Source organism: Lemur catta, chromosome 22 (genome assembly GCF_020740605.2).
Source record: "Lemur catta isolate mLemCat1 chromosome 22, mLemCat1.pri, whole genome shotgun sequence".
In the NCBI taxonomy this organism is placed as follows: Eukaryota; Metazoa; Chordata; class Mammalia; order Primates; family Lemuridae; genus Lemur; species Lemur catta.
In genome coordinates, this window is record NC_059149.1 from 28,157,696 (window position 1) to 28,170,391 (window position 12,696).

Genomic DNA, 12,696 nt, shown 5'->3' on the forward strand with positions numbered 1-12,696 from the left:
CTTAACGGAGGAATTTTCCTACAATTCAAACATTAATTTAAAAGCTCTTGGAAGAAATCTAAAGTTATGCACCAAACTGTGACATACCTGGGAAAGGTGTATGTGGTGTAGGAGTAGGGAAACTTTTAACTTTCTCAAAATATTGTGGCTATGTTTGCATGTTTTATTGCATCTGTGATTTAAATTAGAAAAATAATGCATTAAAAACTGGACACAAATGCAACCTAAAATAACTGGTTTTTCACAGTTTATAAAATGTGTAAAAATAAAGTCCTAATTACATTTCTCTAGGATTTTCTTATAAGTCTAGTAAGTTAACCAGTTCCCTAGCCAGACCTAAATTGTTTTTGACTGGAATTGTATTTGACTAGGAAATGTTTAATTTCCTATAGCAAAAGTTTTTATAATTCTGCTTAAACAAGCAAATGGACGGGCACACCCAAACCTGCCGTCTGATTACTCTCGGCTAAATGGAAGGAAGATCTATTTCAGGTCTTCACATGAATGATAAGTAAGCAGAGAAGAATAAAATTAAGGATACAAACTACAATTCATATTCTCTTTAGGACTACAGATATTAGAGAAAACTAAGCAACATTTTGCCAGAAATGCAAAAAGAATTCAGAAGTGAAAAAAAGGGGTTTAACTAGATAGATGACTTGTAAGGTTCCTTTCCCCACTCTATACAAGTGTGTTCATGCTTTTACGGCAAGATTCAGAATATAAATTTAACTCAAGAGTTTGGGACTATTTTGATGAGTCAGCACTACAGAAAGAAAGAATCAGTTATAAATGGTCTCCAGATAAAAAGACTGTTTCTGAGAAACTTGGAACAACATTTCAATTAAAAGTATGAATCACTAGAGAAGTGAAGAGTACTTTAGCTGAGCATATTATAGAAATGTCAAAAATCTTAAACTTATATTGTTTCCAGTGCTTTTCAAACTATTTTACACTTGAAGGTCAGTTGAAAAGTTAAGTTCATTTTATATACACTAAGAGTTTCACATTTTATTGTTATATTACCTTAGCATTTGAGGGAGAGGAGACTAGCAGTCAGAGCCATTAATATAAAATATATTTTAAAGTAAATTCCAAGTGTTACTGATTTAAGAATAAATTGGTGATTAATTTATTAGGTATTAGTAATTTTTCAGCCTGCAAATATCAGTAATCAGTTTTTAGTATACTACATTGGAATGGAGGAAAAGAAATTTTTTAAAAAGAAACAAAGAAAAAAGAATTCTGACATTTGAAAAAATTATGTTAACTTTTATCAGCTTCACAAAAGATGTTAAAAAGATTTTTCATCGTTTGTCGTAACTGTTAGGGTTATTGCTTACGCAGTTATCTCAACATTTAGGATACACCTAGAATCCTAGGATAGAATTCTCAGCTAGAAAGTAGGATAAATCTAGTTTCACCTCAACTAAAGATGACAACATTGCAGTTGGCTCCACTGCTTTCTCACAAGTCCTAACTACTTGCTCTGCCAGTACACCCATTTTCTTCTTAGCTACCCACAACTTTTCCTCAAACTCCACCTCAAGGATATACACATGGTCTCCTATTCTGAGTCTCCAAACATCCCACATTCAAGATATTTCCTATCCCAAATGGATTTTAAGTGAAAACCAAATGCCAAGGTTATACCATATTATATATAATAAAGTCTTAACTAAGAAGTTATAATACCTCTAATTTACTAGGTTTTCAGTTCTTTTTTTTGTATACTATTATAAGATGGTAATTTCAGAATCAGCTAAGAATTAAAGGAACACCAATATATGAGCAAGAAGTTGGTTTTTATACAGAATGCAGATTGGTTTTGAAAATAAGACAACTAATCAAATGCTATATTTAAGGGCTATGTGAAGGTAAGTTTGTAAGTAATAACTAAAAGATTATGGAAAACTATTTTAAAAGTAACCTTAACATAGAAAACCAGGCTCATTTTAGCATGTTAAAGAAAGCAGAGAACAAAATGCTTTAATATTAGGTAATTATGAAATGTCTGATTGCCAATGAAATGTATGGTTTATTATATCTCAAACAAGCAGGATACAATTAATCAAAGTATGTGCCTAAGCTACCTAAACTATTGACACAGTTACACCAGCTGCAAAGAAGCCTGGAGAGCAAGTGGCAATGAAATCACAAAAGGTGTTTTCCATAGTTTGTTGAGAATTGAATATTTTTCCTTACAAGAAGTGGTCCAAAGCCTGGAGGAAGTGGTAGTCAGTTGGTGCAAGGTCTGGTGAATACAGTGTCAGAGTTTCCAATTCCAGCTGCTGTAGTTTGAACAGCATTGTTTGTGAGACATGTGGTCAAGCATTGTCTTGCAGAGGATTGGCCTGTCTCTGTTGACCACTCTCAGTTGCTTAATTGCAAGCATCTTCATCATTTTGTCCAACTGGGTGCAGTAGACATCTGCTGTAATCAACTGACCAGGTTTCACGAAGCTATAGTGGATAATACCAGTGATGGACCACCAAACAGACACCATTAGCTTTTTTTGGTGAATATTCCATTTTGGACTATCTTTTGGCATTTCACCTTTATCCAACCATCATCCAGAATACTTGCAATTATCAAAAAGAATCTGATTTTCATCACATGTAACAATACAGTGTAGAAATGATTCACCTTTATGTCATGACAGCTTAAAAAAGGCAAGCTTTAATTCATGAGGAACCCATCTACCTAGCTTTTTTACCTTGCTATTTGTTTCAAATGGTCCAATATTGTTGGAATAGTAATGTCAAACCTTGCTGCTACTTCACGTATAGGTTGAGATGGATTTTCTTCTACTACAGCTTTCAGTTCGTCATTATCCACCTTGGTCTCAGGGTCACGCACATGGCTCATTTTAAAGATTAAAATCACCAGAATGGAACTTCTCAAACCATCAACGGTACTGTGTGTTCATTAGCAACATCCTTCCCAAACACTTGGTTGATATTTTGAGCTGTCTGCACTGGACTGGTTCTGCGATGGCACTCATATTAAAAAATAACATGTATTTTTTACTTATGTATGGTTTCATAAAAATTGCTCTAAAAAATTTTTGAAAGATAATCACAAGCCAAAATGGGCATTTCAAAGACTGAGGATGTACCTTCACAATAAAAATAAAACAAGAAATGTTAAAATAAAATGTCACAGATATCAACTGTCAAACTTAGTACTTAAGGAAATCGGACATTTCATGCTTAATAACCTAATATATAAATATCTATAGAAATAGGGCAATATTAAACAAAGAAATAAAATATTGAATAGGCAGAACTATGGAGTTCATTATTGTAGTGGGTTGAATGGTGGCCTGCCCAAAAAGCATGTCTACATCTTAAGAGCTGGAACCTGGGAATGTTCTCTTATTTGGAAAAAGGATCTTTGTAGTTGTAATTAAATTAAAGATCTTGAGATGATCATCCTGGATCAGCCAGGTGGGCTCTAAACTCAATGACAAGTGTCCTTGTAAGAGAAAGGGAGAGGGACACGTGACACAGACAGAAGAGTGGGCAAGGACTATGAGGCAGAGACTAGAGTGATGTGGCCCCAAGTAAGGGAATGCTGACAGCCACCAGAAGCTGAAAGTGACATAGATTCTCCCCTAGAACCTCCAGAGGGAACATAATTAAGCCTACACCCTGATTTCAGACTTTTGGCCTTCAGAATATGGTTGGTTTAAGCCACAGTTTGAGGTGATCTGTTTTGGCAACCACAGAAAAGTAAGCTGTTACTTGAATCAATGCCTCTTAAAATAGTAAAGATTGAAAATGTTGATTTTCAATGAGTATCGAATTAAGTGAAATAAATGAAACATAAAATTCTGATTACACATTCCAAAGGAATACATGGTGAAGGAAGTGTCGGACTGACGTTCAGTACTAATGAGAGGCTCTGGAAGAACCTAAAAGGATAAACAAGTTGTAAAGAATAATTTTATCAATACTGACTAAAATGTTTTTCTCTCTCAGATACATATGAAAATAGGGAAGAATAGGTATTTATAATACCTAGAATTCAATACTATTGAATTCTAGGTATTATAAATACTATTCAATACTATTGAATTCTAGGTATTATAAATTTGTCGGAAGCAGGTTTACCTGTCAAGCACAGATCATACTTTATGGACCTACTTCTCTTCAGCTTAAAATTGCTATGCAAAAGAAAATATTCTGCAAGAACTACTATGAACCACTTTTTTTAAACCTAGAGTTAAAAGGCATAAAAACGTCATTTTAAAAAAGCTCTAATTTAAGAATCCTTCTTTAATGTCTATAACTTAATGAACTTTCTTTTATTTGAAAACTTATATCCTCTTAAATTACTAAAACTTCCTTCAGGAATGAGTCAACAATATTTTATGAAGAACAAGACAATCATCACTAGCCTTGCAAACAAAAGTTGATTTAAAAAAATTCAAGTAAAGAAAAAAGTATACTAGCAAAACAGGAAAAACAAGCTAAAATTTTAATTGAAACGTCTCAATGACAGAGTCAATTATGAAAAATAATAGGTAAAATAATAGGTAAAAAGTAAGAAGATGACAAAATGTCCCTGTAAATCTTTTTCCTTTGGGTCTTATATTTGAAGAGTTATTTATTCCTCTAGTGATTTAATCTTCAGGGAAACTATCAAAAATACCAGAAGGTAAACTTGTCTACACAGGAAACCCAAATTCCAAAAAAAAAAGACCCTAACATATTAAAAATACCCTGTTCTTTGTTACTAAATAGCAAATATTCCTTGCCAAAAAAAAAAAGAAAAAAGCAGGAACTAAAAACTTCCAATTCTATATTTTTATTAAATGTTCAAAACCTACATTTGATGATCAGTGGCCAATCTGTTCTAGGATTTCTAATAAACTTCATCAAGGGACACACGTTAAATAAAATTCTGAATTATACTTAAGAGCCCTCAGATATCCTTTCATAAATACATGAAGATTATCTCTGGATGCTAGATCCTCTTATTGGAACAATAGAATGGGGAAAAACAACAGATTATTTTAAAAACCACTTGCTGGGAAATCAAGAAGTAAAATAGAGGCCGGGCGCGGTGGCTCATGCCTGTAATCCTAGCCCTCTGGGAGGCCCAGGCGGGTGGATAGCTCGAGGTCAGGAGTTCGAGACCAGCCTGAGCGAGACCCCATCTCTACTAAAAAAATAGAAATAAATTATCTGGACAACTAAAAATATACATATAGAAAAAATTAGCCGGGCATGGTTGGCACATGCCTGTAGTCCCAGCTACCTGGGAGGCTGAGGCAGTAGGATCCCTTAAGCTCAGGAGTTTGAGGTTGCTGTGAGCTAGGCTGATGCCACGGCACTCACTCTAGCCCGGGCAACAAAGTGAGACTCTGTCTCAGAAAAAAAAAAAAAAAAAAAGAAGAAGAAGTAAAATAGAGATCTGTAGTCAGCACCATATAAGATAAGGTATATAATTTCAGGAACACTATGAAGCTTCACAATTATTTCAAAAAATAAGAAACTGCCAAACACAAATTACTTCCATGGTATATTCTGTATTACACTGTGTACTCTTTAAACAAAACTAAAATAACTCACCACAGGTAGACTGACTGTGTTCTGAGCGTATATCCCAGCCCAGGCCAGCTGTCATATGATGTGAAAGTAAATTATTATGATAAAACCATACATTTAGACAAACTCGGTGAAATAATGGTGTAAGGGGAAAACGTTAACCTGAATTACTGAAAATTTTAAAGGAGGCCCATTTTAAAAGTCAAATACCAGGGAACCATGATCTGGAACTGTGATCTTTCTTTCTTTCCTAGGAAACACAGATAGTGGTTTAAGTGGAGGCCCTAGCCTCTCCTAGTCCCTTTCCCCCACCCCAAATAACCCCCAGCTGGGGCAAACTCAGAGTCATCAAGGATCAATCAGCAGTGCAACTGCAAACTCATTACAGTAGCTGGCTGACCACAGAGTGAAAACAGATGCTGTAGGTGGAAAAAAGAAAGGCAAAAGGACAAAACCATACCATCTCATTCACTCCACCCCACTCTACCCTGCTCCCACCAAAAAAAATTAAAATTATTCCTTGGACGTTAGGAATAACCAAGAATAAAGCTCTTCTTTCGAACTGAGAAAGAAAAGGAAAATTCACAATTGTTCTTTTTTTAAGAGACTTCAAATAACTCATGTGAAGAGGGCCTTGTACTTTTGTGTGTCAAATTTAACCTACAAATCCAACCTTTACATAGAAACAGTAAGAAAGTAATCAGACAAAAGATAACTCACGTACTTACGCCTAAAGTTGGCAAGAACTGTATCTACAGTAAGGCTTATACCGTAACAATGTATTAATTTCCTCGCCCATCTTTCACTTGTATTGGGAAGAACCCAAAACCTAGCCCAAACAGTAACATCAATCAGTTTCAAGAGAAGGTCATTTTAAAAGCGCACTTCCGAGTGCGAACATACCCTGTTACATTACCACCTTCCTGGGCCAATGCCTGCCCTACATAAAATGTTCACTTGCACCTACTTTGCTAAGCACCCAGGCAGACAGTGACACCAGCCCCGGGGCGGACGACCCCACTGGTAGCCTCAGAACGATGTTCCTACAGCTTCCTGGAGATCTCGGTGGACCTGCGAGGAAGCATCAGGCCAAACCCCAACGTGAAACTTCCCCCACGGTGGAAGGGTGGGTGATGGCACGAGTTTCCGAAGCTGAATCCGCCAAGCAGGCCCGAGCGATCGAAACCACCTGGGAGGGGAGGGGAGGGGAGGGCTCCAACCTGGGAGGCCCGCGCGCCCCGCGAGGGCTCAGGCGGACGCAGAGGCGCCGAAGGCGGGAAGTGCCTCACCTGCACCCCGGTGTAGTTCTCAAAGAAGAAGAGCACCATGCGCTGGTAGACGGAGTAGAGCCGGTCGTCTACCACCTGGTAGAAGCGGGCGGGCAGGCAGGCGGAGAGCAGCCGCCAGACCCCCCAGGCCAGTATGTAGGTGGGCGCCGTGCCCAGGAGCACGACGCCGGGCAGCAGGTAGCGCATCGAGTACGTGTGGAGCACTAGAGACAGCAGCATCTTCCCGGCTCCGCGGCCGAGGGCTCCGCCTGCTCTCCGCGCCCGGGGCCCTTAGCCGCGGCCAGCCGGGCCAGCCGCCGCCCCTCGCCGCCCGGGCCCGGGCCACCCAGACGCCCAGCCCGCCGCCCGCTCCCGACCCCCGACCCCCGCCCTCAGCCGCATGGGCCGCGCCGCCGCCAAGGGGCGGGCGGGCGGGCGACTGCAGGGCCGGTGTGTCGCTCGCGGCCGCGAGGCGAGGAGACGCCGCGGTCCTCAGAGGCTCGGTAGCTCAGTAGCGCTCACGCCCCATGACCCTCAGCCGTCACCAAAAGCCCCCTACTGGGGGCGTGGCTCCGCGGCAATAACGGGACTCCTGATTGGCCGCTCGTCACCATAGTGCCCCGCCGGGGGCGGGGCTCCGCGGCAATATCACGTCCTCTGGTTGGTCGAGGTCGGCTGACAGTTGCCCCACAACTGCCTGCGGGCGCGGACGGCCGGGCTTTGGCTACTGCGCATGCTCCTTGGGCGGGCCCGGCTGCGGGCGCGGGAAAAGAAGAGGCCGCGGGGAGTGGAGCGGCGCGTGGGTGGGCGCCGGCCGGAGGAGCGAGGCGGCGGCTGCCTGCCCCGCGGCGGGGCGTGCGCGGGCTGGTGTGGGGGCCGCTTGGGCTGGCTGGGACGCGCATCTCCTGGCTGCACGCCCTGCGAGCCCTCGGGTGCTTTTTGTGCCCCGCAGCCGGGACGGGACGCCCCTAGGCGCCGGGGGCCGCGGACGCCGCCACTTCAGTTAAGAGGACTTCCGCGTCCACAAGTGTGTCCGGGCTCAGTGAAAGGCCAGCAGGACAGAATTGGAGCAGTTGCAGCGGCGGCAGCTCGCAGTAGCTCGGGGCCCCGACCTTCTCCCCACGACGAGGGCCCAGCACGGGGACCCCCAACTCCTGGCCTGCCCCCTGGGAACCTCCCTTCGGTCCCTGCCTGTCCACCTGGGTGTTTCGGGTTTAGACCCCAGTTTTTCCCCCATCACTGTAATGATGATAATTTCATGTCTACACATAGCTGAAGAACCATTTCACAAGGATGTTTCCCCAGTGTGTGTTTGGTTAGACTGTTTCAAAATTCAGTCTTGGTTCACTTACTGCCCCAGCGCCTTGCTGTTTTGATTTGTTTGTTGTTGTTTTTTTTTAAAGGAGTCTCATTTGTGCAGTAATTAAAGTGCTTGCGTATACGATGTAAAGTCCATAAAATGCATCCATACATGAACTTCACAAAAATCTAGGCAGGCAGGGTAGCTGTTTTATTGATGTACAAACAGATCCACAGGTCTTCTGGATCCTTCTACACCCCTTTGACTGTAGTAAAAGTGGTTTAATATGTAACCCTTCTCAAGGATAGTTGCACTTTGAAAGAATGCCATATGCTTTAAGTTAAAATAATTTTTCCATAATGGAAGCCTGTGGGGTAGCTTTAGGCAGGAAGGCATTTCAATGGAAAGTTCTAATCAGGGCCAGGATGGTAGCTACTTTCTTCATACCTGATTAACATCAGGTAAGGTGACCAGTAGATGGTGATCTTTGGGGACAAAGCCAGATGAATAGAGATACCTCAGATTATAAATATTTGCGTGCCAACAGGAATTACAACACAGTAGAAAGATCTTCAACAGTGTTTCTCTTCCTTTTTGTGGGAATTAGTGCCCTAAACTGTACGAAGAATTAAGGGTTAGTTTGGGGGGGCAAAAGTCATGGGTGTATATAGTGTGCACAACTAATGCCACTTATGTTTCCTTTAACTGAGACCAGACATCACTACGTTAGAAAAAATATGTAAAGAAAGCAGGTTCTGTGTTCACCTTAAGATTTATATGTATAAAGTCAATAAATGTGCATATGTGTAAATATGGCACTTCCTGTGAATTATCACAGATTACTTTTAGTCACCAAATTGTAAACTTTTGTGCGCTGTTTTGGCTTGGAGACACTGAGAATTTAAGTTCCTCTTGTCCCCTGTTTAGCTCCAAACCCAGCTCTCTGACTTCCTTGGTTATTCTCTGAGCTCGTCATGCCCTCTCTTCCTGTGAGCAGTCGCAGAAAGGGAAGGTCGCTGCCTGCCTCTGTTTTTCTCCCTTTTCCATCCGCACCTCGTAATTAATAATTAACCCACACCCTCGGCCTCTGCTTCCTTACCTTGTACTTGTGTAAACGTTTTGCAATCCGACTGCCTTTTCCTCCACTGCAGGTGGGTGGTGCTGCTTAAAGAGTACAGCTGACCTCTTTGGCTGACATCTGCAGACTCCGTGGGAACCAGGGGTGTACCTGAAAAGACTGGTTCTGTTGATGCCTTCCTGGGATAACACTTAACGAGGAGTTACATGTGGGATGACAGGGAAAGTTCATGGTGCTAGGGGAACATGTATCAAGGAGATCTAATTTAGCATGGAAAAGTGACATTTAAGACAAAGCTTGAGGGAGTTAGAGAGGCTCAAGCCTTCCGAGGGAGAGAAGCATGTTAGAGTCCTGAAGCTGAGAGAGCACTGTGGACTTTGTGGAGCCCTGGAATGGGCCACACTTTTGTTTTTTAATTTTTTTAGATGCCCCTGAAAGTATGCTGTGTATTCCTTTCACACATTCTTAAATTGATATTTAAATTTTATATCATATATTTAAATAGTTACAAAAAAGTTCTAATAAATTGTAAATGACATTTTGAAAATAAAGTGGTTATAGAAATCTTGAGATACAAAATATGATACAAAAGATAAGAAATGGTACACCCAGAGACAGTGCTTACCATGGAACTTGCAAGGCCAGTGAGTGAGTGGAGAGTGAATAAAGGACATTACTGTGCACTAGTATAGACTTTATAAACGTTGTACACTTAGGCCACGCTAAGTTTATAAAAAATAAAGTAATTGTGCTACAATGTTACGGCAGCTAGGATATTACTAGGCAATAGAAGTTTGTCAGCTTCATTATAATCGTTACGCGGTGCGTGACTGTACTAGGAAAAATACAGGATAAAAGTTTTACAATCTTGAGGTGCATAAGATTTTACTTGGGATGATACTAAGGCCAATAATCACCATAAAGTGTTGATTCTCAGGGGGTCTTGGAATCTCCACAGAGCATCTGACGAAGCAGAGCCGAATAAACGCACTGTTTCTGTGCTCGAACTGCAGAGTATTCAGCCTGGGTGCTGTGGGATCTCAGCTGGGGCCTTGGGGAGCACCCACATTGAATGTGCTTGAACTGGGGCTTGGGATGTAACCTAATCAGCTGTATTGTAAATTGACCTTCCTAAGTGGTAACAGAAGGGTGTTGATCTGAATGCAGTACCCTTAGAAACAAAGGGAAACTTGCTTGTCTCTGTGAAGGAATGGAAAGTTCTTGAACAAGAATACCTCCTATCTATCCACAAACAACTTTGCTAAATTGTAGCCAGTACTCTGTCTCTCTTTGGTCAGTTCCCATTCATGCCTTTATTTTTCTATTTATACAAATAAAACAAGAAGGGATTCTTGTTCCAACAGATTTAAACAATGCTGTTTCAAATATTGAATGAAATGAGGAAGTCTCCCTCTTTCAGGTTGTCCCCAGTCCTGCTTTCTTACCCAGAGGGTACAGCTGTGTACTTTGCTAGTTGCCTTCCTACGCATGCATGCGGTGGGCGTTTGGCAGACCATTGCTCGGTTCCCCCCTTGAGATCACTGAGATGTTCGTGCAGAAAGCCACTCCTCCCAAGACAGCTCATGTGCTGTGGGGGAAGTTGCCCCCACTCGCCCTCCTGGGATGGGCCATGATCAGTCGAGGACAGTGAACCCCTCAAGCTCTCCAAGACCCTTTCAGGTGGTCCAAGGCAAAAAGTACTTTCCCAGCTGTACTGAAATGTCATGTGCCTTTTTCACTGTGTTAAATCTGCAGTGGTGGGTAAATCTGATGGCACCTTGGCCCACTTTAAGGCAGTGACACCAAAGGGTAACAGTGGCCACCATTCTTCATCACCACATACTCATGGCTAAAAGCACTCATTTCACTTGAGAATATCCTCCATGAAGCAGCAAAAATATTTGATTAAATCTGAGCCCCTGAGGACACATCTTGTTAATGTTCTGTGTGACTAAATGGGGCAGGCATGAAACACACGGGATGCAAAACAAAGAACAGGAGCCCACTGGGGGGAAAGACCTCTGAGCTTCCAGCGAAACGAGCTCCTTTTTTCATGGAACATCATTTTTACTTGAAAGATTAACTAGCAGCTAAACTAGTGATTCTGGCACACATATTCTCAAACACGAACAAATTCTATCACTTCAAAGAAAACAAGGATTACTGCAAATAATAATATGTGAGCTTTCCAATGAAAATTTGAATTCTGGAAAATTTATATTGTTCCATGAACTTGACACCTTCCCAGTTCTTGAAGACTTTTCTGATGAGGTCTGTGGTAATAGTAACAGACATTGTGATTTTTTTTCAATTTTGTATGATCACTGTGTCAGCATCTGGAAGATCCACATAACTCAGTGAAACAATATTTTCTAAACAATGCATGATGTTTAAAAATCAGGCATGGGTAAATGGTTCTTTCAAAGGACAAGATGTGCCAATGGGTTATAATGTAACTACAGAAATTTCACTGATGGAATTTCAAACTCTATGTTGCAACTAACCTTGAAGAAATTACCAGTTCCTGAGTTTTAGTGTAATATGAAAGAAAAGTAGTCACATTATCTGGAAACGAGTAAAAATACTCCTCCTTTTACTAATTATGTAGCTGTATGAGGCCAGATTTTCTTCATAAGCGTCAACCAAAAAAGCATCGTGGCAACAGACTGAATGAACGCAGAAGCAGCTAGAAGAATCCAGCTGTATGCTATTAAGCCAGATAGTAAAGAGATTTGCAAAAAAAAAAAAAAAAAAGTAAAACAGTGCCACTCTTCTTACTAAATTTGTTTTTGAAAAGTTTTTTAAATGAAACTTTAACATACAATGGATTTATTATTATTATTTTTAAAGGAAGTTGTAAATGCCATGCTATGGGAAGCCAGTTTTAGATGAAGCTGATGCCCAGAGTGCAGAGCAGAAAAACAGAAAGACAAGAAGCCTGTGATGAAATCGTCACGCTGCTGAAACAAACCAACTGTCAAACCCACCTGTCTCCAACCCTTTACTTGTATGAGCAAACAAATCTCTATTATTGGTTTTTGTTTCTTATTTTTTATGTAAAAGACAGGGTCTCGCTCTGTCACCCAGGCCACAGTGCAGTGGGGTTGTCATGGCTCACTGCAACCTCCAACTCCTGGGCTCATGTGCTCCTGCCTCAGCCTCCTGAGCTGCTGGAACTACAGGAGTGTGCCACCATGCCTGGCTAAATTTTAAATTTTTTTTGTAGAGACGGGGGTCTCACTCTGTTGTTCAGGCTGGTCTGGAATTTCTGGCCTCAAGCAGTCCTCCCTCCTTGCCCTCCCAAAGTACTGGCCCAAATCTCTATTATTAAACCTAGTTTGAGGTGGGTTCTTTTATCTATTATTATCCATGCTAGAAATCTAGAGGTTATTCCATAAGTTTCCCTGTTCCTCACTGCTGAGAGCTATTCAGACAGTAAATCATTCATTCATTCAATAAATAATTTTTGAGCGCTCATTATGTGCCAAGCCCTGT

The 12,696-nt window shown here is 41.4% G+C and overlaps 1 protein-coding gene across 1 annotated transcript in view; it reads right to left on the reverse strand.

Annotated features, from left to right (window-relative positions):
• The window catches only part of AGPAT5 (1-acylglycerol-3-phosphate O-acyltransferase 5), a 41,671-nt gene extending 34,278 nt beyond the window's left edge, over positions 1-7,393 (reverse strand). The window contains exon 1 of the mRNA XM_045535642.1: positions 6,845-7,393. Coding sequence (XP_045391598.1) covers positions 6,845-7,063 — 219 coding nt within the window. The 5' untranslated portion in view covers positions 7,064-7,393. The remainder of the gene's footprint in view (positions 1-6,844) is intronic.
• Positions 7,394-12,696: the final 5,303 nt, after the last annotated feature.